At 42.9% G+C, this 25,154-nt stretch overlaps 2 protein-coding genes across 5 annotated transcripts; one reads left to right on the top strand and one right to left on the bottom strand.

Moving 5' to 3' along the window:
- On the bottom strand, positions 1-17,034 carry ehd1a (EH-domain containing 1a). Of its 3 annotated transcripts, none has more exons than XM_020045821.3 (8): positions 16,966-17,034; positions 15,002-15,070; positions 12,661-13,094; positions 6,539-6,636; positions 3,621-3,862; positions 3,266-3,436; positions 2,267-2,431; positions 1-893 (listed from the first exon to the last, which is right to left on the bottom strand). In XM_020045821.3, exons 1-8 carry the CDS (start codon positions 17,017-17,019, stop codon positions 354-356), a joined length of 1,773 nt encoding a protein of 590 aa, XP_019901380.3. In that variant the 5' UTR covers positions 17,020-17,034; the 3' UTR covers positions 1-353. The 3 variants fall into 3 exon arrangements, with proteins under 3 accessions (XP_019901380.3, XP_010896655.4, XP_019901381.3); XM_010898353.5 differs by lacking the exon at positions 16,966-17,034 and adding an exon at positions 15,261-15,323; XM_020045822.3 differs by lacking the exons at positions 15,002-15,070; positions 16,966-17,034 and adding an exon at positions 13,434-13,521.
- ubxn1 (UBX domain protein 1) lies at positions 16,987-25,142 on the top strand. Of its 2 annotated transcripts, none has more exons than XM_010898356.5 (10): positions 16,987-17,108; positions 17,711-17,773; positions 17,870-17,923; positions 18,276-18,403; positions 19,464-19,548; positions 19,772-19,963; positions 20,277-20,328; positions 20,441-20,560; positions 20,812-20,995; positions 24,789-25,142. In XM_010898356.5, the coding sequence occupies exons 1-10, from the start codon at positions 16,999-17,001 to the stop codon at positions 24,827-24,829; spliced, it is 1,029 nt and encodes a 342-aa protein (XP_010896658.4). In that variant the 5' UTR covers positions 16,987-16,998; the 3' UTR covers positions 24,830-25,142. The 2 variants fall into 2 exon arrangements, with proteins under 2 accessions (XP_010896658.4, XP_010896659.1); XM_010898357.5 differs by having other exon boundaries at positions 16,989-17,077.
- Positions 25,143-25,154: the final 12 nt, after the last annotated feature.

Here is a 25,154-nt window from a genome sequence, read left to right as displayed (position 1 = left end):
TTGGTATGTATACTTCCTTTTTATTCATCTGGGGAAAAAATAAAACAAAAACTACTGAAAACCCTTCTTAGCAAACAGTGAGGAAATATAAAAATATAGATAAAACAATTCAAAGTTATTCTCCAAAAAGGACACGTTCATGTTTATTTGGATCAACATATTGACAGTACATTTTTCTCTGATCTGATGGTTTAAAAAGAACATTTCTGTAGTTTCCCAATCCCATCCCCTCATGCAGCAGTCCATCCAAATGCAGGCCATTAATGTCCTTATATCAAACTCCTCTCAAACCCTCCCCAGTCTCTCTCTGGCTCATTAGATTGTGGTTTTCCCACCCTCCCCTCATACTCACGTCATTCTCCCATGTCGATCTCCTGGTGGCGTTTAGACGGCGGCACCAGGTGTTCTGGAAGCTTCGCTGGCAGTTCATGCCCCTCCAGCTTCACCCTAATCAGGTGATTGGCCAACGCAAACTCCTCGTCGTCCAGGTAACCATCCTTATCCACGTCGGCCAGCTTCCAGATCTTCCCCAGTACCGTATTGGGCAGCTTGGACTTCACCATCTCCTTCTTGGCCGCAGCACCGGACACTTTACCGTTGATCGGTGACAGGGTGTAGAAGATCTCGTCGTACGAGGGTTTATCCCGGCCCACCACCCACTCCAGCTCATCGATGCCTTCCCCGGCGCCCTCGCCATAGCCATGGCCGAAGGGGCCCGTCATGGTGCCCTCGAAGGCACCTCCGTGGACCGCCTGGCTGGGCATAGCAGCTTCTTCCTGACGAACCAGGGTCATGAGGCGCGCTATGTCGTTGGCCAACATGTCTTCCACAGCCTCTAGCAGTTTAGGCTTCATGGTAGGAAACTTAGAAAAGTCATGGCCAGCCAGAAGCTCCTAGAGATATCAGAGGGTGGAGAGGCGAATACTGATTGGTGAATATTTTGATTGCCAATCGTCGAAAACGTTTGTTGCATCCGTTACAAGACAACAATGCAGGCGAAACGCACAACCCGTCTGTTTGTAGTCACACTGATCAACCTCAACCTTCTGGCGTAGACTATGCAAGAAACATTCCATCAACATTTCAACAGGACAATAAGGCTGAATATATATACACACACTCACCTAAAGGATTATTAGGAACACCATACTAATACTGTGTTTGACCCCCTTTCGCCTTCAGAACTTAATTCTATGTGGCATTGATTCAACAAGGTGCTGAAAGCTTTCTTTAGAAATGGAGATTTGTGGGATGCACATCCAGGGCACGAAGCTCCCGTTCCACCACATCCCAAAGATGCTCTATTGGGTTGAGATCTGGTGACTGTGGGGGCCATTTCAGTACAGTGAACTCATTGTCATGTTCAAGAAACCAATTTGAAATGATTCGAGTTTTGTGACATGGTGCATTATCCTGCTGGAAGTAGCCATCAGAGGATGGGTACATGGTGGTCATAAAGGGATGGACATGGTCAGAAACAATGCTCAGGTAGGCCGTGGCATTTAAACTATGCCCAATTGGCACTAAGGGGCCTAAAGTGTGCCAAGAAAACATCCCCCACACCATTACACCACCACCAGCAGCCCAGTGGTAACAAGAAATCGAGACTCATCACACGAGGCAACATTCTTCCAGTCTTCAACTGTTCAATTTTGGTGAGCTCGTGCAAATTGTAGCCTCTTTTTCCTATTTGTAGTGGAGATGAGTGGTACCCGGTGGGGTCTTCTGCTGTTGTAGCCCATCCGCCTCAAGGTTGTGCGTGTTGTGGCTTCACAAATGCTCTGCATATCTCGGTTGTAACGAGTGGTTATTTCAGTCAAAGTTGCTCTTCTATCAGCTTGAATCAGTCGGCCCATTCTCCTCTGACCTCTAGCATCAACAAGGCATTTTCGCCCACAGGACTGCCGCATACTGGATGTTTTTCCCTTTTCACACCATTCTTTGTAAACCCTAGAAATGGTTTTGCGTGAAAATCCCAGTAACTGAGCAGATTGTGAAATACTCAGACCGGCCCGTCTGGCACCAACAACCATGCCACGCTCAAAATTGCTTAAATCACCTTTCTTTCCCATTCTGACATTCAGTTAAGAGTTCAGGAGATTGTCTTGACCAGGACCACACCCCTAAATGCATTGAAGCAACTGCCATGTGATTGGTTGATTAGATAATTGCATTAATGAGAAATTGAACAGGTGTTCCTAATAATCCTTTAGGTGAGTGTGTGTATATAAATACATATATATATATTTTTGGGTCTACCACTCACCTGCATCTTCTTGAGTTTGGGAAAGTCTCCAGGGGAGATCTGATGTTCTCTCTCTATTTTTAGGTAGATCTCTCCCAGGTTGGCAATTAGCTCCTTCTTCTTGTTCTCCTTCCCAAATACACTGGGCATCTCCTTTTTCAGAGAGCTGATGATGTAGGCATGGACCTGGGAAAAGGGCTCAATGTTTATATAACGTTAACAAAACAAATTGATGATTGCAGAGTGTTACTTCTCAAACACACTCTACAATCAGAACTTGAGCGCATCTGATATCTCACCTTTCTAGGCCCCAATTACATCTTGGTTCTCATTCTCATCTGACTCTCTGAAACGCCTTTGGTTCTCACTCTCTGACTGGACGCCTGTCACGTTGTCACCATATTGGTCATTTAAATTCCACTCAAATGTGCCCTGTCGCTCATGACAGTACTAATGTCATGTGGGAATAGATGGGAACATCGGAAGGTGTTACAGTGTTTGAAAAGCACAACGCCTCAAGGACAGTCGATTCATTTTATGCTGCCCAGTGCAACTGAAACAAAGTGTCCAGCTGTTTTGCTCATGCATGCATAACACACCATCCCCGCTCATCAAAGAACTCTGGGCTCAGCAAAAAACAAACAAAGTCTAAAGCCCTAAAAACCAGGGTCTGGTGACATCCATGGGTCCTAATGGACTAAAATGGAACGGACATTTGCGACTAATCCTTCTCTGAAGGAGGGAATGACCTGTGATTGTATGGTTTGGGACGACAGGATTTCTAATGGGCTGGAGCCTACCTTGGCGTTGAAAGGCGTGATTATAATGTGTGACATGGAGGTTAACGTGATAATGGGGTCGTACCTCATTCCCCTCCTCAGTGAACCGGGATTACAATCATAACTGGCTTAACTGCCCAAATTATTTTTATTTCTCCAAGTGCCCCCATTGGATATTTCCTTATTCCCCCTCAGCCACGGCCGCCTTCCAGTTGCCTTCGTTGTCTATCCCGAGTCTTACCTTCGCCAACCGTGCCCTCTTGATGAGGTCATTGAGTTTCCGTATCGCTGCATTCCGTGGAAGTCCCTGAATGTCCTGGAACAGGTCCTGTTCCTCCACCTCAAACAGCTTCCTGTTGTCAGCGATCAGGAGCGGCTGGGCCCAGAACGACCCAATGTACACCCTCACCACCTGAGGACAAGCATTTGGGTTTTCCTTGAAGAACACACTAAAGGACATTTTCAAACAAGTTATATTACGGTGTAGGTGGCCCCAGCAGGACCACAGAAGTCAGTAACCGTTACTGTGTTTTGTAAAATCTATTTAGTGAATAGGGTGCATTTCGGACACAGCTTCCCCCACATAAATGGGTCACCTCAGGGGTGTTGATGATCTTCCCCAATGACCACATGAGGGCGCCGTAGACCCTCATCAGCTGCTGCGTGTTGATCTGGTCGGCCTTGTTCAGCACCACGCGCATCTTGTCTTCGTGGTTCTTCAGGGCGCGGATCACCTCGGAGAACTCGTCAGAGATGTCCAGCTTGTGGGCATCGAATAGGAGGATTATGCGATCCACACGTTCCGCAAACCACTCTAGTACCGCCGCAAAGTCATAGCCTGGAGGAAGTCAAGGGGAAGTGGGTAATGGTGACCACACTCTCCCACACTCTCCCACACTCACTCCCTCTTGCGCACATGCACACATGCACACGCACACGCACACGTCCGCACTGTGCCAATCAGCAAAACTTATCTGAAGGAGGAACCCCAAACGAGATTGTAGGAGGAAACATGAGGTGGCAATGACAAAATTCAGAGAAAAAGGGGATTTGGGTTGTGGTTTGGTTTTGGAACAGCACCAAAACGAATGCCATTCATAATGTGAAGCATCACAATGTTCCTGCCATTGTGGGTTGTGACAGAGTTGTGATGTTGGGCCAGGTGGGAATTCACTGGTTTTGACATCCTAAATACCAGTTGGATACATTCCTGTGCTGTGAACTCACTGGGGAATCCAGACTGGATACAGGCCAACCTGCTGTGTCAACCAAAAAAGTACAGCTATAGCGGTTGTAAACCAATGAGTAAAAATACTGTTTTGCTGTTACATTTAACTGCAAGTAAATGTTGCTACAGAGGACGTTATCTCAGTAGCAGTCACCTTGTGGGAGCTCAGTTTCCCACCAGTAATTACCGATTTGTAGGCCGTTGTAGTGGATTTCAGACTACGAAGGGAGAATGTCGGCAGCACAGCAAGCCACTTCTCATCTCCTTCTCCAGGGAAATGTATTGCGGGGGTTCTCCTGCTACTATGGGAACGGCTGGGGGATCCACAGGAGACATTTGATAACCACTGATGTAATGAGCTGCCACCCCAGACCTCAACCTCTGAGAATGGGAGAAAACCTCCAGTGCCCTTTGCTGCGCCTCACTAAAGGACAATTTGACATGCGCCAACAGTTATCAGATGTTTTAATAATAAATATATTCCTGGATTTGATCCTTTATTTGATAAACACAGTAGTGAAAGATAGCGGAGTCCTGGCTGAGAGAGCACTGGGCTCGGACTCAAACCCCGGCTGCACGAGCACATCGCACCAGAGGAACTGTCACTAAGCCAGACCGCCAGATCACTGCAGGATAACAGATTGGAAATGTGATCCCAACGTCCACATAGGCTCCAGTTTTACTAACAGAAGTCTAAAGTGTATACGTTTTATCAGCGATTCACTTAAAAAGCATAGGCCTACATGGCAGCGTAGCCATTGCATATAGGCCCAGTGTTTTCTTTGAGGAACATATTATACCCCTGTATTCTGTCAGGTCACAGTGCAGATGAAACTATGGCGCCAGTATAGAGTGGTTCAGTATGAATACATGTACCGTTCCACCTCTATGCCCTACATAGTAAAATATACAGAAGAAATACAGAATGTGCTGCATTTCAAACGTCTCTGATACTGTCAAAACATTCAAAGTTATTCACTCCCAACCTGGAATTCGTCCACGAAAAAAAATAAAAATACACGTGAAACAGATGAGGCTGAAACGCAATGGGAACAGAGAGGCCTTTTCTTTTTCTGAAATGCCAGGGGGAGTTCTGGCACAGAGCAGCTGAGGCGCTTTTAATAAAGGAAGAGAGAGAAGGTAATAAAGAGGGACAGTTATGGTTTTGGTTAGTGTCTGTGTCATCTGGATCTGAAAAGAATGCAGTTGGCCTAAAATCTAGCGGGCCGAATCAGCACCAGATCTGCAGCACAGGCATTCCATTGGGACGGCTTAGAGCAGGGGTGTCGTGTGAAACAGCGCGGGGGTGGAGTGGGACACCAGGGGAAAGAGCAGAGCAGGAGAATGAAGCAAGAGTGACCGACAGAGACAATCAGGAAGGGAGGAAAAGGACAGATGAACACAATAGAATTTCAAGGAAGACGGGAGAGAAGGGGAGAGCGAGAGAGACAGGAAGATATTCCCTGGCACACATGTAGATAAGAGGAGACAAAGGCAGAGAGAGGGGTAAAAAAGGGAATCTTAAAGTGAAAGAGGCCAGGGGGACCTAGATTATATTCCTTCCGTCAAATGGCTCGTTTGAAACATGACCGTCCTCAGCCAACGACAGCGCCAACTCTCTCCGGTCTAACAATGACCAGGACTAAACCACACAATGACCATGACTACTGCTTCGAACATACAGCCAGTCCCCTAACAGCCGCTGGGCCAATGTTATCCTGAGGAAGAATGCATTCAGTGTGTCCGTGTCTGTGGAATCATATTCGTCAGAGGTATGCGTCTCTCACCCCCCATGGCTAAAGAGGGTCCCCCTGGACGGCCACAGATTCCTCCAAACCGTTTTGGGGATAGCTGTCAGCAGTTCTTATATTTCTTATGGTTCTCAATTTTGAGAACAATAGTAATCTTTCCTCTCTTAGGGCCTCTTCCCATTTCTTTCTCAAATTACCCAATATGAGTATTTACCCTAATAGTACCTCTTGATTGAGTCAATAGTATTTGCTTAGTAATACCAGCAGAATGTGCAACACAGGGGTTATGTAGAAATTCAGTAATCTTAGTTTTAGTCAGCTTCCCTTCCTGGGAGCATTATCTTTAACACTACTGCAGGCATGCCGATATTCTAAAAATGTACGTTTGTTTTAAAGGTCACCGGTAACATCTGACCTCCCGGTATTTTTAGTGGTTTCCCCTGTTGAGTCTAAAAGCATTGAGCCTACAATGATAAATAGCTCTGGAAAAGACAGAGTTGTTGTGTTTTATAAAAGGTGAATTTATGTGACTGACCTCTGCTTATTCTCTGTTTCTCCCCTGACAGGATTCCAGGGGTGTCGATGATGCTTATGCTCTCCAGGACTGGGTTGGGCATCTGAGCACACATAAACCTGTGAACAGACAGAGAAAAGGGCGAAAGCAATAAAAACAAATTGTGAGAGAGATAGAGAGATATGGACATTCAGAACCAGTTAGGTGAGGATGGGAAGATAAAAAAAGCTAGACATTAATATGGGCCTAAACTATGTGTACAGACAACCTGACTCTGCTAGAAACAGGAACTGATACATAGACTGCCCTTTAGTGGACCCAAACAATGGAAGAAAGGTTTGGTTTCTTTTTGACTTTGCATAACTTCACCAAGGATTATGACACTGAGTAACCTTCCCTTATTGCCTAAGCCCAAACCATAAATTAGGTTATAGTTGTTTTATACTCAGCCAAAACATGCATGCAAAAATGACATCTTAAATGTTAGAGTGGGTGAGTTTATAAATGACAGCAAACCATGACAGATATGTTAAAATGTTTGGCATCTGAAGAGAAAGAGCTAGTTGAGTCAAATAGAAGACTGAACGTTTCCTCAAGCAGGAACAAAGGGGGAATTGTTCTGCTTTACCACTTCTTATCCCAGAACTCAGCTGGCCACCACTCGCTCGGAAATATTCATGACATTAGGTCACAAGACTAGCATCACTGAACTAAGCTTACATTCTCACAGAAACATACAGAAGAACTGTCCTACATAAAGCCTATAACTGGACAGTTTTACAACAGACATTTCAGAGAGAAGAGAGAGGACATTGAAGGCCAAACAAAAAGACAAGGAATTCGGGCTGAAAATTCATGCTGCAGACTAGTATCATGTTACAACGGAAATATTTTGATAACAAAGTATAACAAAAGTCGTTTTTTCCTCCACATCTGCCCATCATCTCTCATACATTCTGTGGAGGTTTGTCCAAGGATCCTTTAATCTAATATTTTCCACACAACTGGGCTAACCTCAGAATATCTCTCCTTGCCATACACGACTCCAGCACAAACCCTCATCCCGTTCCTCTCCGAGTCCCTCACCAAACATCCCTTCCATTTCCCTGAGTGAAGTACTATTACTGCTTATTAGAATCAGGATCGCTACTGCATGAGCACTGATGACGTGAAGGACATGGCATAGTCTGTTGTGCAAGACAAGACTAAGTGCTTTATGTGTTTCCTTTTACACGTATTACTCAAAGGCCCCATGCAGTAATATGCAGAGTCAGTCAGCAGAATCCTGGAATAACGGGCGGAGTTCAGTAAAACGGAACCCCCCAGTCCCACTCTGCTGACTCTTACTACTCCCATTGTGAATACAAACATACAGACGGGCCCAACGGCTGCTTGTGGTAGCAAAGCAATGATTATATCAGGCCTATAATTCTCACAATGTGCTGAGGCCGGTATGATAGACATCCGTCCTGTTGTGAAACAGCAGTGCCTCGGGGGCTATGTGGTGCTCAATGTAAATGAGAATAGTGGGATGCCAAAACAAGACTAATTATCAATTGACCCTCATTGATATTCACCGCTATGTGTTCATAGAAATCCAATGAAGTAGTGCAGCCTGGGTAATAAAGTACCCAAGATAAAGGGTGACAGGGGTTGTACTCCAGCATCAGTATTTTGATCCAGCATATGGCACTGCTGCTAATCTGGGCCTGAGGAAATCCCCCATTGCCAGGATAAGCACACAACTCCCTTTAAAACACACCAAGTCAGTGTCAACAAAAGAGAGAGAGACAAGGCCAGGTTCGTTTTGCCATCTGTTTGGAAGTCTTAGTTGAACAGGCCAAACTGTCACAGAGAATCAGAAGAAGTAGAGGAGTCTCTGTGTTGGGGCTGCTCGATATATCGTTTCGGCATCGACATTGCGATGTAAGCATCCGCAATAGTCACATCGCAGAACGTGCGATTTAGTAAGGTAAACATATCAGTCTACAATATATGTTTCAAATGGAAAACTAGCATTATATCTGTCTGATATAAGGTAATTTACTCCGCTTTATTGGTTATTGGATACACAGTTAATTATAATTATTATTTTAAACAGTTTGTTGCTGCACAAGGTTGACATGCAGGCTCTGCTTGCGCGTGACGAAATGATGAGCAAAGAACAGGCAAAAAAGGCCAAAATTGAGAATTTGGTTGCAAAAAGAAATGCATCGTCAATTATATGGAAATATTTCAGCTACAGACAGGATGATGTTGTCCAAAAACAGGTACTTTATCGTGGTTGCCTTGCAATTGTTGCCACAACACGAGGCAACACAACCAATTTGTTTGATCATTTAAGGCGGCACCACAAATCTTCGTATGATGAGTGCAAAGCATCTCAATGCCGTCCAAAGCAAAAACACCATACAAGAAAGGTTCATAACGGCAGAGAAAAATCACAGATTCAATAACATTTCATGGTACTAATTAACACGGTTACCAAAGAGGGTTTTAAAAACATGATCCGGTCGCTTGACAAGCGGTATGTAATGCCATCACTCAACTATTTTTCTCAAGTTGCCATCCCAGAGCTGTACGAGAAATGCAAGACACAAGTTGAAACGGAGCTGTCACAAGTGGAATATTATACAGCAACAACGGACTTGTGGTCCAGCCGGATAACGGAGCCCAACATAAGTCTGACCGTACACTTTATTAATGAGGACTTGCACCTGAAAACTGAATTTTTCCAAGAGGATCATACAAGTGAGAACATCACAACAGGGATGAGAGAAGCTTTAGCTGATTGGGGCCTAGATGAGAGTTGTCTAGTCTGTATTACAACACACAATGCCACGAACATGGTGAAGGCTGCCGCCTTCACCATGCAATGTCAGTTATTTCCAATATCATGCAACCCTACTTTGTTAATGAGTCTGTGTTCATTTTTATGTTTTAGTCATTCAGCAGTAACTGCATACACCTTTTGTACTGGTTATACATGGGAATCAAACCCACAACCCTGGTGTAGCAATTGCCAATTTTATATCAACAGTTCCAAAGACCACCATGAACCAACCTAGGGCATTGTGTGTTTCAGGCTTGAAGGATAAGAGTACACAAGGACACAGATGGCATAAGGCTGAACTCCAATGTTCAGCGAGTACAGAAAGAGACTAAGCACACAGTCTTGGGGGCGAGCCCTGTCTGGAGGTCCAGGAGCCAGTTGCAGGGGGAGGTGTTCAGTTGTGATGAGCTTAGAGAGTGATATCGGTGTTGAGGTTAATATTGGGACTATAATAAAGAAACTACATTCTCACATTCTGTTCCTGTTGTCCAGGTGAGAGATGGCAGTGGGGAGTGCAACAGAGACAGCTTCATCTGTAGGGATGGTATGCTAACTGGACTGGATTCAGAGTGTCTGGGAGGATCATATTGATGTAAACCATTGCCACCAATTGGAAGTATCTGAACGCTATAGATATTCTACTGGACAACACATATTTTAGGCCATCAACAAAGCAAACGAACATGGTCCACACATACCCCCAGATTTATAAGAAACACGTCAGGGCCTCTTACCCCTTGGGAGATTGAGAAGACATGACAAGAACTCTCATACCCTCAAAACGGAGGAGCCTGACAGGCGGTCTAACAGCTTGGTATGACAACTGCACCATCCCCAGGCACAAGGTGGTGCCGATAACAGAGCTCTTCTTTCTTCTTAGTACAGACAATATGCCCATACAATAGTCTCCACCCATACGTAATTATACCAACACACTGCAACACACATGCACGCAATTTTACAATCATTATACACACTACATGGCCAAAGTATCTCCTTCCAAAATTATGCCCATTAATAAGATGTTTAACAGCCGCCATAACAGCCGCCACTCTTCGGGGGAGGCTTTCCACTAGATGTTGGAACACTGCTTTGTTTCCATTCAGCCGCAAGAGTGAGGCCGGGCCCTGACGTTGGGATATTGGGCCTGGCTCACAGTCAACGTTCCAATTCATCCAAAACGTGTTTGATGGGGTTCAGGTCACGGTGTTGTGCAGGCCAGTCAGGTTCTTCTACACAGATCTTGACCGACTTTATGCACTGGGGCACAGACATGCTGAAACAGGAAAGGGCCAAGAGAAGGGCCACAGAATCGTCTAGAATGTCACTGTATGCTGTAGAGTTAAGATTTCCATTCAAAGGAACTAATGGGTCTAGTCCAAACCACAAAAACCAGCAAAAGATCATTATCCCTCCTCCACCAAACTTTACAGTTGGCACTGCATTTGGGCAGTAAACGTTATCCAGGGCATCCGCCAAAACCATATTTGTCTATCAGACTGCCAGATGCTGAAGGATAATTCATCACTCCAGAGAAGGTGATTCCATTGCTTCAGAGTCCATTGGGGACATACCACTTCAGCCAAAGCTTGGCATTGTGCATAGTGATCTTAGGCTTGTATACATCTCATCCATGACGCAGAAGACAAACTGTTTTTGTACTGACGTTGCTTCCAGAAATGGCTTCTAACTGCAGTGAGTGTTGCAACCGAGGAGAGATGAGCTTTACACACTATGCTCTTCTACACTTGACAGTCCCGTTTTATGACTGTGTGGCCTACCCCTTCACGGCTCAGCAGTTGCTGCTCCTGGACACTTCTACTTCACAATACCAGCTCCTTCAGTTGATCACCAGCAGGGCAGATATTTTACAAACTGACTTGTTGGAAAAGTGGCATCCTATGACAGCTGTATTTTGAAAGTCACTGAGCTCTTCAGTACAGGCCATTCTACTGCCAGTGTTTTATTTATGGAGATTGCATGGCAGTGTGCTCAATTTTATTCACCCGTCAGCAAAGGGCGCGGCTGAAATAGCCAGACCCACTAATCTGAAGGTGTCCACGTACACTACCTGGCCAAAGGTATGTGGCAGCTGCTACTATTTATTACTTATGTGGTAATTCCCCATCACATACAGTAAATAAATTTAAATTACCTTGTAACAAGTTGCTGTGCATGGATACTGGTACCATATAACTTTAAATATAGCCTAATGATAGTTATCCTATCACTTTTTGTATATTGTACATCTTGTGGAAATGTTTGCAGTCTTTATTTATTCCTTCTTTCTCACTTTGCCTTTTGGAAACTGGCCCTACAGTAAGCAATACACTGGAAGTGTAACCCTGATGTAAATGGAGCATGTTACAAATCAAACTGCATTTGACCGTGACTCAGAATAAACTAGAGCAAAACACTATGACATCATAATGCTCAGCCTAAACCAGGGCTCCCCAATCTGCTACCTGGAGGGCAGGAACACTTCTGGTTTTTGTTTCTACATGGTAGTTCACAGCACTTACCTTGTGTCCCATATCAGCATTAATCCCTGATTAAAAGGAGAGGGAGAAAACCAGAAGTGTTTCAGCCCTCCATGAATGAAACTGGACAACCTTGGTATAGACAGGCCCAATAAAAAAAAGTGCACATTAACTTGAAATGATCAAGTAGAAGACCAATAACTCACTGTGTTGCCGGGGTACCGGAAACAATCATTCATACTTTCAGTTTACATAAATAACTGTGACTTCAGCACAGAGCAATCTGCTCCAGCCCCCCCAAAAATGTTGCCAGTTAAAAATACTAGGACATAACGCCCAATTTGATGAGGTGTTGGTACACTGTTCGAATTACCAAGGGGAAAAGGTTGTGTCAACATAGCAAGGTGACATTTTCCATGTGGGTGAACAACAGGTATGTGTTGTGATTGTGGATAAATAGATGGTGGAGACTACCACATGATATGATGATGAAATGAAGGTGGAAAAGACATTTGGACAAAATGGGTTTAAATATTAAACCGCAGAGTGCTTACATGCAGAGGATTGTGAGGGAGGCATTATATAAAATGCCTAGATGAGGTGTCAGTGTCACTTACCTTAGTCACCTGACAATTCCTCTGATCAGACCATCATCAATATATTTCAAGTGCTTTACCTTTACTAGTAGTCTTACATTCTAAATTAATAATCACAATCTCAAATCATGAAATAAGCACCAGATAATTCAAACAATGGTGGCATAATATACTTCACACTGTATTTTATGAGGTAAAAGCCCTCATTGGTCGAGGGAACGTGCTTCTATTTACCTGTTTAGAAACGCGTTACCAAAGGCGTTGAGTTTGCGGAAGGGTTTTTTGGGGTCGACAACCAATGCGTTGCCAGGTATCATCCCCTCCTGATCACCGTGCATCACCGCAATGAAAGAGTCTGTCGTCGGTTCCGGCCCTATCCTCATGCCCGGGAAGTCCTGCTCCATCAGGTGCCGAATAAAAGTGGTTTTACCCGTTGAGTACTGACCGACCAGGAGGACCATAGGTTTGTTATCGAAGTCGGCATCCTCGAGCGCTGGTGAGTGGAAGTCGTGGAATTGGTATGAGTCTTCCAGGGGAAAGAGTTTGGTACGGTAGAGTTTCTTTAAACCTGCCGAAACATCCTTGAACGCTTCAGGAGCTTTTTTTGAGTCCCTACTGCGGAACATTATGGGCTGTTGTTGGTTTGACACAGCAGTGTCGCTTTGGATCTGAAAACAGCAGAGACAGACGGGGATATAGCTATGTTATTTGCTCAAATCTTTGATTGGAAGTAGAGCAACGCAGAGATGCTAAAGTAGGCGTACTAGGCGAGGTTTTTGAGTTGAGTATCCCTTCCTCCACGCACTACTACTAGTCATAGCTAGCCAAACACGCCCTACTTGCTAAGTTTTACTTAAAGTCAATCAACCGGCAACAATCCCCTCAATAAATTGAGAGTGAATGTATGTAGCCAGGCGGCTACAACATTTTGTATAGATCCACATTTTATTTTCTCATCAACAAATGAATAATAAACACCTATAAAATAAAACCCAATTCACTTTTACCTGTAGGCTGTGTTCTGCGGCCGCGTTCACTGGCTAGTTGACACTTGTGTGTCTCTGACAAGCAGAAACCGGAAGTGGAATTTAAAGTTTCAAAATAAAAGTGTAATCAGATTACTTTAGTGCGTATCACTCAATAAATTGTGAATTATGCAGAAGGATAGTAATGGTTGTGTTGATGATGAAGAAAACCCCAGTCTTGCTATATGTTCGGTTTACATACACGGAACAATACTGCAATATTCACTAAAAGTTGGACTACTGCCCTAAAAGCTAAGAAGCTATGTGTATGTTCATGGTTGTTTATGGGGAACCATTGCAAATTAGGCTGTGCGTGTGCGTTCGTTTTTGAATGTATAATCATTTCAAATATTCAGGTATCTGTGACAGAAGACCCGGTTGCGAAAAGGTAAAATAGTACTGAATACTAGTATCTTTATTGTGAAAAGAAACACTTGACATAAATTACAACAGAACGTCATTCAAGTTCGAACAAGTACATACATTTAAATCTACAGTGTATCCAGGGTGATGACCAAAGGTGTTTCTCCGCCCATAACAGCAGCTCCACTGGAACCGTGAACTCTTCCATATGGAGATGCTGTTACAGCCAGAGAGCACCAAACTATAGATATTACAAGTTCATAAAGCCTCATTTATCTTGCTCAACTGTGCTATGACTGTCATAGTTTGGGTTAGACTGCCCCCTGTTGGTTAAGCAGAACAATGACAAAAACGTTGTAAGTCATAAAGTTTTTGATTATGCTGCCGAGGCCCAATCGTGAATGTTTATACATTTATTACCCCAGATTTAGCATATTCCTCTCTTAAAGATTGTAGCAATAAAATCATGGCAATTATATGAATGAAAAAAAATGACCAAAGGGCACAGTGATTGTGCTGTGTTGCGTGATGCTCTCAAAGGGTTTGTAGTCTTGGTTCCCTGAAAAGGTGGGTTAGTTATTTAACTTTATTCAATGAAATACACTTCTTACAGGATTACAGGAAGTTACAGGATTTCAAACAAAATTGACTTAACTACCATCAAAGGTTTTATTAACCCTTTAGTTCCCTGGCCCCTTATCCCAGAATGTCTTCTCTTTCTTCCTGTCCTCAGAATTTCTCAAGACTTTGACTCATTGAACTTTACCCTTCTATATACCAAGTTTGCACAACAAAACAATGAAACAATTCACAAGAGAGTGACTTTGGCCCCTTTTCGTCGTTCTCCGTCACCTGGCTATCCTACGATGAATTCATTAACTAAGTCACATTGGATTAAAGCATATACTAAATGACTCATATGGAAATGTAATCTTATGTGTAATACATTGTTTGGAAATCTATAAACCTTCTCTGTAACTGCCAGTTACAGCCTGTCAGTCACAAGAGGAAACAACAATAAAGAGTAACTAGTGTCCTCCGTAAAATAACTGTGGGTAGAATTAGCTATTTTAATAACACACTTTTTAAATTCACTATCTGATCCAATTACTGTTCAAAGGGATCTCAACCTGTGCAGACAGATTTATTTTGAAACAACATTTTGAAAACAAACTTTACTAACTCACCCTCAGGAACTGAAGTTCAATGGGTCTGTTTGGACTGGGAAAGCTGGGAGTTGAGAAGTGAGAGAAGACCTGAAATAGAGTGGGTAGAACTTGAATGACCGTGTATGAGATCAGAAGATGCAAAAATACAGTAGAGAGAGGTCATAAGTGTGTAGAGAATGAGAAGCAGACCAAGTCAGTCAGATAGATAGGTCAGGGAAGTAAAAAAGGGCTGCTTAAGACTGAGCTGAGGTAGAGAGAAATTAATCATTATACATACAGTAAATATATAACAGGCCGTGCCCATAAACTCTGCATCCTGTTTGAACGCCTACAGGTGTAGTCATACAGTAGAGCTAGATAACCACTTACACATATCTACACTCTAACTTTACGTAGCAGGTTTAAACATAGTGGAACATGAACACATTGATTTTTACAAAGCTTTTCATTTCAGTCATTTACTAGGCACTTATCTATAGCGACTTACAGGCTCAATTAGAGTTAATTGTATGCACAAACACACACACATAAGCTGATCAGCCATACCATTATGACCACTGACAGGTGAAGTGAATACCACTGATGATCTCGTTGTCATGGCACCTGTCTGTTGGTGGGATATATTAGGCAGCAAGTGAACATTCTGTCCTCAAAGTTGATACGTTAGAAGCAGGAAAAATGGGCAAGTGCAAGGATCTGAGCAACTTTGATAAGGGCCATATTGTGATGGTTAGATGACTGGGTCAGAGCATCTCCAAAACTACCACCCTTGTGGGGTGTTCCTGGTCTGCAGTGCTCAGTACCTATCAAAAGTGGTCCAAGGAAGGAACAGTGGTGAACCGGTGACAGGGTCATGGACAGCCATGTCTCATCGATACACACGGGGAGCGAAAGCTAGCCCGTGTGATCTGATCCTGGTACTGCTGGAAAGGTGTCAGAACGCACAGTGTTGCGTATGGGGCTGCATAGCAGCAGACCAGTCAGGGTGACCATGCTGACCCCTGTCCGCTACTGAAAGTGCCTACAATGGGCAATGGAAACAATGGAGCAATGGAAGAAGGTGGCCTGGTCTGATAAATCATGTTTTCTTTTACATTGCATGGATGGCCAGGGTGTGTGTGCGTCGCTTACCTGGAGAAAACATGGCACCAGGATGCACTATGGAAAGAAGGCAAGCTGGCGGAGGCAGTTTGATGTTTTGCGCAATGTTCTGCTGGGAACATTGCCCAAAGCATTGTTGCAGACCATGTTCACCCTTTCATGGCAGCAGTATTCCCTGATGGCATTGGGCTCTTTCAGCAGGATAATGCGACTTTACACAAAGCTAAAATGGTTCAGGAATGGTTTGAGGAACACAACAACGGGTTCAAGGTGTTGACTTGGCCTCCAAATTCCCCAGATCTCTATCCAATCGAGCATCTGTGGGATGTGCTGGAAAAACAGGTCTGATCCATGGAGGCCCCACCTTGCAACATATAGGACTTAAAGGATCTGCTGCTAACGTCTTGGTGCCAGATACCACAGCACACCTTCAGAAGTCTAGTGGAGTACATGTCTTGACGGGTCAGGGCTGTTTTGGTGACAAAAAGGGGGACCTACACAATATTAGTCAGATGGTCATAATGTTATGACTGATGTTTGTTTTACAATATCTGGCGATCCAGAAAAGATTCCCATTCAAAAAAAGAATCCCAAACCCTAATTTTTCTATACTGGTATTAATGCCAAGATTCATTGACTTATTAAACCTAACCCCAACAACAAACAAATCTCAATAATGTAGTATTTATGACTTTTCTTAACCAAGCCTAACCCCAACTGTCATTTTTTACCTAAATCTAACACTGAAGTCTACAAAATTGCTTTTCTTATATGGTTACAGGAGAAATGTCCCCATTAGTCAACTTTGTCTGATTTAAAAACAGTTTGGGGATATTTTTGTCACTGTTAAAAGTAGTTCCGTTAGAAACACACACACTTACACTTGTTTTTCTGTCCTTGTCATTTTGTATCCTATGGGGCCTCCGTACTTCCATGTGGACAGAACAGGAACGTCGAGTAGCAAGCAGTGTTGTGTGTTGACTGATTCCGAATGTGAGTTGTTCATTCTGCCCAAACAAATACTGTAAGTGTTAAGTGAAATAATGTCCATGAAATGGTTGAGCGGTTTCCATTTTCAGAGGTGTAATGCAATAGTCAGCCTAGCTATATTGTATTGACCACTGTAAATTTACTCCGCAAAACAGTTTTATTGTTACGGCTACCAAGCAGGAAAGGCTAACTGAAATTAGCAATCTCATTCATCCACCTCACAAACTCGTGACAGCGTTGCTAGCCGGTTAGTTAGCTACACATCAACATACGTATCTAAGTAAAATTTACAATTGTTATTTGGTTTACTTTTTTGTGGGGGTCTGATCTATTTTTGCTGCAAAACGTTAACTAAGTGTGCTAGTGCGTTGTTAGCCGTCCTCATAAATAGCCAGTTCAGTCCAGTCATGATGTAGCTAACGTCACACAACTACCGTTAGCATATTCTGAACCTTTGTAGCTAATAACAATCTTTGTAATTAGCTGTAGAGGTGGTATCTGATTGTTTTAACTTAAATGTTAACTTTACCTGTTTGTGGCTCTTAAGGGAACATTACATGTTCCCCGCTAACGTTACATGATTTCCCTACCTAATTAAATACAAAGCGAAATTATAACACACTTTTTTTTTCTCAGCAAAATGGCAGAACAAACAACGTTGGACAGCCTTTTGGAAATGGGTTTTGACAGAAACAGAGCGTAAGTTGCTATGTTCGTTCTGGTTAAATTGATATAGCCTAACTAATGGCATATTAGAACGTGTCAGTTTCAGACAGCCTTCCTTTGTGTTCACAGGGAAAAGGCTGTGGCACACACCGGTAACCAGGGCATAGAACGGGCCATGGACTGGTGAGTGAAAACCAGACATCAGCTATCTAGTCGCTATGGTTGGTTAAAGGTATACTGGTAATGTTTTGGCTATGAGGCCTTTTATCAGCTTGGTAAAGCATTACTTCTGAATACCATGTTAATTTCTCTATGTATAGTATGAGTAGATGTCGTTTTGTGAGCCCATGTCCACCAGCATAAGAGCAGTGACTGGGGAAATGGATATAGGGCCTCATTGCCAAAATCCCCATATATCCCTTCCTGTGTATGGTCCGGTTGGTTCCAGACTGGTAGTGTATACATTGTCTGTAATGCAGTAGTATGTATAGGTTCTTTACATCGATCAAGAAGTATTTTCCCTCTTCCATCACAGGTTGATGGAACATGAGGGGGACCCAGATATTGACGAGCCCTATGTACCTCCTGTGGGGAATGTGCTTGGAGGAACTGACCAACAGCCCAGTCCATCAGCAAATCCCACGGCTGAAGGAGCAGACTCAGGTATCTAAGTGGTCTATTGTTATGGCAGCATATTGTATGATAATCACTCATTGTTATAACCAGGCTTGGAATTTCGTCATTTTAGGGGCAAGGTCATTTGGCCTTCGGTATCACAAAAATGTTTCGGGCACAAAGGCCAAATGCCAGGGCACAAAGGCCATTGAGTGAAATAAGAGGATTTGGAGCTTACAAATAAACAAGTTGAAATGTTGATAAGAAAAAAACATGCATGACATAAGAACATATGGTATTAAAAAGTGAATAATGTATATTTTTAATCATTACGTATTATAACTGATGTTTTTTCCACAATGTTTAATTTTCATGTTTTAATCCTTGAAATTACATCTACTCCTTCCTCAATTTTTATAGATTCTGGAATATGTTTCATTTCAGAAGTTTTAGTTAGGAGCGATCACATGATGACAACAAACAGGCAACAGCATTGACAGTTAAGTAATCTTAAGGCTAGCTAGCCAGAAGGATAACATTACCTCAGTTACCCAAAAGTAAACTGCTAAGTATCCTTTAACATCACAATCACCCGCGCTAATGAGTATGACCTAAATAAACAAATCTAGTGTCATATTTGTGCGTGGCGCCAGTAATTTTTGTTTTTTAATCTTTCACCACAAACGCTGCCATGTCAAGTGATGTCATACCTATCGTTACTTCTCGGAGCTCTCAAAAAGCGTTCAGGTGTATTCTCCCACTCGGAGGTCGGATCTTTCCCACCTCCCAGTTACTCATGAACGCACTTTCCAAAACAGAGAGGTTTGATTCAGGTAAGCTCTAAATAAGTCAGCTGTCTATCGATAACTAGCTAGCTTGCTTACCTGCATGTAGTCTGTTCTTGTGGTTGTTCTCAGTTGCGAACTTCAAACAAACTTACGAACAAACTGCTGACCGTGAGATTTCGTGGCCGTCATGAAATTCCTACGCTGGTTATAACCACCACTGACCAATGACTTTCCATTAATGGTAAAGCTTCTGGTTGATCCCCTCCGTCCTCCACCCTTGATTGAAATGGGATTCATTGTATGTGAACTTCCCATTTTAGCTCCAGATGCTGGTAACCAGATGATTCAAGATGGGGACACAAAACGGCCAATGACAGAGGAGGAGAAACGTGAGCAGATAAAGAGGTCAGACAAATGGATACACCACAACTGACTACTCTGAAGCAGGGTTGTCTCACACTGAAGTTTTGTTTGCACAAGTATATTATTCTCTCATTGGGAACATGTCCTGTCCGTATTCTACAAAAGATTTTCAGCCAATGCAGAAAGCAGTATGCTTTGGGACATACAGTGCGTTGTATGTGGGTGTATTTGTTTTTAATTCTGTGTGTGTTTTTGTGCGTACCAGGCTAGAGGAGCTGATGCGGGTGAAGCAGGAGGAGCGGAGAGAGAGGGAGCGAGCAGAGGAGGTGGAGAGAGAGAAGCAGAGGAGGCGGCAGGGCCAGGAGTTACTGCAGGTCAAACAGAAATTGCAGGAGGATGAAATGAAGAAAATGGCAGAGCTGCGCCGGAGAGAGAAGGACGACGACAAATTGGCCAAGTAAGCCAGGAGGTCGAACGGCCTGTTCAACATTGCAGGCGACTGCCAAAAACCTGGTGTACAAATGACCATGCATCATAAGTATTAACACCGTTACCCAGGGCGAATAATTGATCTGAGTATCCTGAAAGATCAATGGCTCTCAAAGCATGTTGAAGGGAGGGGGGGATCCAACTGAGCTGCCTCAAATGAGCTTTGTGGGCAGCTACGGGAACAGTATAGCTAGTATTGTTTCCAGAAAGTTATTCTAGTCTGCTTCGATCAAACAGGATTCGATCAATCCATGACAACTCTGGTTATCTTTGACTTGCAGGCAACGGGTGCGAGAGAAGATTGCTCGTGACAGAGAGGAGCGAGCGCTGAAGGTACTGACTCTACATAGATCCATCTGACTGCCCTGAACTGTTGCTAAATGCGTCCATACATTTCGTAGAAAGAGTTGAACTCTAATCACTTCTCTACGTGTCTCTTCTCCAGTTTGGAGGCAGTTCCTCCAGTACAGCCCTCACCTCCCCCCCAGCAGAGGGTCCTCCCTCCTCTCCCCCCAGCCAAGGCCCACCACCCGCCAAGAAGGACTACGACGAATGCAGGATACAGGTAAATGGCCATGGCTGCCTGTGGCATAGTTAGTACTCCCAACTGATTGACTGTAATCTATCATGTTTGACTTTTCATCAGTAGCTAACATTACCCTCCATATGCACATTTTCCCAGCATCAAAAGGACCCAAACATAGGATTTCCTTAATGTCATACTTGTGTCCTGCCTAAAATGATGGATTTTTTTATGGTGTTCAATGGATTTTAAAATGTAGTCAGTCAGTGTTGTGCTTCATTCTTCCCTCTAAGGTGCGTATGCTGGATGGCTCAGCGTTGACCTCCGTTTTCAAGGCACAGGAGCCTCTGGCTGCCGTGCGTGTCTACATCCAGATGAATGGCAATGCCCCTGAGGGCCAGGACTTCACGCTTCTTTCCCCTTACCCCCGTCGTGTCTACACAGAACTGGACATGGAGAAACCTCTACGGGAGCTGGGTAAGCAGAAAGGATGAGGCCCCTCTAACTGATCTTTTACAGGTGTTTTACAGGTCACTTTTTTTTTCTCGTTAATCTGACTTTTGAATTTCACTTTTATTTAACTAGGTATATCAATTGAGACATTTCTAAATACAACAACCTGACCAAAGACAGGAGTTACACATTAAAAAAACTATGTACCAAGGATATGGCAAGAAATCAGTAAAACAACACTATATACATGATATATATATATACACACACACACACACACAAAAAGGGGATTAGTTGATGCAGTAATTAGGAAATGTGAAGAAATTGTGGTAAGTTTTTTTGCAGTTAGTTTTAGTGGCAGAGAACTGAAAGTGATGATGGCCTAAGAACGTGTTGACTTTAGGAATGACCAGTCTGAGGTATCTACCAGAGCACAATTTTACATTTAGGTAAGGGTTAGCTGAGGATGTCTAAGAGCGGCTTGCAGATAAGATGGTACCAATTTGAGTGACCAAAGGTAGTTCATTCTATTAATTAGTATGAGATATTGATTAAGTCAAAGGCTTTGTCCAGGTCAATAAAAACAGTTGATCAGTGCTGTTGTTGTCAATAGCAGAACGTCATTTATGAAGTACATTTATGGCCAGCTCCGAAGCCTGAATCCACCGCAGAGAAAAACATGGTGGGACTTTATGGTGGCAGGATGGACATCAGGCTGTAACAGATTTCCAATCTTGAACTATTTCAGAAATGTGTAGTGAGAGGTTGAAAAGGCAGCAAATAGGCACTCCAGGAAGAGAGCCCATCTGATTTGTAAAGGATTAAATGTTTGAGCATGTCGTGCACCTCATTGACCTGAACTGGATTAAAGGGACTGAAAAGAACTGATCAAGTAGCCTTGACTGTTAATTTAAATGATGATGGAATGATTTGCCTACTGGACAAAAATAGGAGCAGTCTTAAAGGCAGTCTAGACATGAATGTAAACTCAAGACTAATCAACATATTATGCTTAACCATGCACAAAGGAACTGAGGCGTATGGGATTAGAATTGTGAAAATGGGACAGTTCGCAAAAAGAGATCATTAAAAGGATTGTTTAGTATTTAGATTTTATGTTTAAAGTAATGTTCTACCTACCCAGAGATCTCCAAACTGATGGAAACCATTTATTTTTTTGGTTTAGCGTATTATCTTAGCACAATTGCTCATAGCCAACTAGCCTGCTAGTCACGTTTCAATTAGAAACTATCCTCTTTTCACCCAACTCATCCTCCATAAATACTGAATTGGAATTCAAGGTATTCTAATGAGCAAATGACAAAAAATCTGCCATCAACTAGGCACCATCCAGCAATTGGGATCTGAATATTCTCAAACAAAGATAGAGATGTGAGTTAACTCATACAGTTAAGTATAAACTAGTCTAAAGGGTAACATTCCTCAGAACTCAACTGGCACACACAGGAGTCCACATGCTTGAAAAGGCTCCCATTGGCTGTGTTTAGGTGAGTCCACTTGAAGGTGTGCTGGGGTAGGATGTCCCGTCCAAGCAGGAAGCTGGTCCTGAAGTGACTGGTTATTGGTGGAGTCACAAATGATTTGGGAATGTTCTGGAAGCCCTTTCATGCCATAGGATTTCCTCACCACCAGTAATGTTGTTTCTGGCCTCCTTTTAAGAGTTCAGATGTTAGGGCTGTGAAGAGCTAGTGTGAACCTGCCTTCTCCGCTAGTATTTCATCAAGCACAATACTTTGCAGCGATGGATACCAAAGTAAAATGTGCACAGTAATGTAACAATTATGTAAGGCAAATTGTTTTTAAACATGTGCATGTTTTTTCCCCCCAACAAAATAAAAGCTGATTCAAAGGGTGTGTGGCTGATTGGTGGGGAGGATACCCATCAACTAGCTTACTAATTAACACTTCTGTTTCCGGGTCACAGGATGGACATTAACTAAATCTCGCACAACCTGGGAAATAAACTGAAATATCTTGTCATTATTCAACCCTGGTGCTGTGGAAGCTTCCAGTTTATGCAGATGAAATAAACTGATCTAATGAGGATACTGTTACCCTAACATTGGCCTCCACCTGCAAATTGCTGTCCATTTTCTGGATTCAAGCCTCACTGTTGATAAGTCATTGGTCAGACTGAATCTGAAGGAAAGTTAATACCAAGGAGAATTTTACTATGCTGTGTTAAAAATGATTAGATTAGGAAAAGGGTCCTAAATAACATCCCGGTCTTTGGATACAGCAGTGAGCCCAGTTAGATCAATAATCAGGAAGTGCAAGCTGCATCACACCATCCAGGCACTTCCAGTAAAAGGCTGTCCCTCGACTTAGTGCGCAATCGAGGAGTCGTGAGAGGGTAAAGCTGCCCTAGTCAATCGTATCAAGGGCTCTCTATAACACTGCCCATGCCTGAATGCACACTGCATACACTGAAGTATGATGGCGATAGCATCATGCTGTGGGGATGTTTATCAGCAGAGACAGGGCATCTTGATCCATTGAGAACCTGTGACACTTAAAATTGTGTTTAGTGCCATCTAATCAACCTGAATCACCTGTATAAAATCTGCTAAGAATGAGCCAAAATCACAAACACATTGTTTAAAGCTGGTACATATTAACCATAAAATACTTAGACCCACTACAATAACAGCTTTATCACAATGTGTCGGTGTTTAATACTTTTGTAAGAATATTACATTTTTCTCCACTTCCAATTTAGTGTTGGAATTCGCATTATGGCCTTGCCTGATTGCTCATCTACAGGTGTGGTATGGTCAAAGATAGAAACATGCTTCTTCCAAGCATACCTCACCAAGCTGTTCAGATACTCATCACACTGCTTGTTCAACACGGAAGCCTTTAGCTGGTATGTGTGTGCCGATATAACGCATTCCCAAACTATACATCCACAGCTAGGTTTGCAGGTGTCTGGCCTTAACACAAGGAGGTGCTAGAGCATGTCGGTCACGTCCAACTATCATCTTGTCCCCTCTGCAGGAAATTAGACCCCATGGCTATCCCCCTACAGGGATTCCCATAATTATTTTTGTTGTTAATTGTTGAAGTTAAAATATCAAACAGAATTAGATGTTCTTTTAATCAGGGGTCTGAATACTGACAGGTACTATATTTTGTTGTGGAGACATTTTATTTCTCCACAAAAAATAATGTAGAAAATTCTTCTAAAAAAGGTCAGCTGACATCTAACCCATGCTGCATAGAGGCACCACAGGTTAGACCACCAGGCCACCTTAGCCCACAGTATAGAATAATACAGTATTAAACAAAGGCAACTGACATGTTGTCCTTCATATCTGTAAAGGGTACTTCTATAGAGCAAGAGGCATCATTCACCCAACTTGGGTGAGTCGGGCCAGTGGTGTTTTAGATTTCATTGGTCAACGACTTATCCTTGAGCATGTTTGTTGTTTTATCACTTGCAAACAGATCAGTAGACATAAAATGAGTCTGTTATAGCACAACTGTGATCAGTATGAATGTTATTGTCAAATATGAAAATCGTTCACGGATTTCTATTGATTTATATGCCAGACCCATGCCCACGTTTGTTTATTGGTCAGTAGTGACCATTACATTCCAGTCTGAAAAACAGCATTAAATTCCATTCTCTGTAGATGGTCTCAAGTTAGATTGGTACAAATCAGTAAATGTTACAGTAATGTTTTTAAGCGTACAAAAATAGGAATAATTGGTATGGATGTCCTAAAACAAAAGATGTCTCCATTAACCCACTCGAATCTACTGTAGTACCATCAAATATTTTGTTGTTTTTCAGGGTTGGTGCCTTCAGCTGTGCTGGTCGTTGCCAAGAAATAAGGACATTGGAGTAATACCATTCTGTGAGCCAAACAACCTCTATTCAATACATCATTAACCGCCACAGGACAAAGACCGGGATTTCACCTATGGATTGACTCATTCAACAAACACTGAACTTTAATCTGAATCTTATGTAGCAACACAAATGGATGACTATTGATTCTCATGGGTCCTATTTTAAGACCAGGCTTGTGCTGACAGACTTTCCACTACAAAAGTTGTGGTTTTTCTGCGTTAAATAATTTGAGTGGTGTTATTGCATAACCACAAAACAATTGCTTGAATAAAACTGACTTGGAGAGTAATGTGATGGACTTGACCA

Source organism: Esox lucius, chromosome 4, assembly GCF_011004845.1.
Source record: "Esox lucius isolate fEsoLuc1 chromosome 4, fEsoLuc1.pri, whole genome shotgun sequence".
Taxonomy (NCBI): Eukaryota; Metazoa; Chordata; class Actinopteri; order Esociformes; family Esocidae; genus Esox; species Esox lucius.
The sequence above is the reverse complement of the archived record's forward strand: the minus strand, read 5'-3'. Positions and strand labels throughout refer to the sequence as shown.

What these genes read in the sequence shown, in the direction of transcription:
- ubxn1 (XM_010898356.5), top strand. Translation starts at nt 16,999, where the DNA reads ATGGGGCCTCCGTACTTCCATGTGGACAGAACAGGAACGTCGAGTAGC. An exon ending in GACGACGACAAATTGGCCAA is followed by an intron (nt 19,964 to 20,276) that starts GTAAGCCAGGAG and finishes TTTGACTTGCAG; the next exon opens with GCAACGGGTGCGAGAGAAGA. An exon ending in ACGACGAATGCAGGATACAG is followed by an intron (nt 20,561 to 20,811) that starts GTAAATGGCCAT and finishes CTTCCCTCTAAG; the next exon opens with GTGCGTATGCTGGATGGCTC.
- ehd1a (XM_020045821.3), bottom strand. Translation starts at nt 17,019, where the DNA reads ATGGAAGTACGGAGGCCCCATAGGATACAAAATGACAAGGACAGAAAA. An exon ending in TTGAACTTCAGTTCCTGAGG is followed by an intron (nt 13,095 to 15,001) that starts GTGAGTTAGTAA and finishes TGCTGTTTTCAG; the next exon opens with ATCCAAAGCGACACTGCTGT. An exon ending in GAAACAGAGAATAAGCAGAG is followed by an intron (nt 3,863 to 6,538) that starts GTCAGTCACATA and finishes GACTTCCTCCAG; the next exon opens with GCTATGACTTTGCGGCGGTA.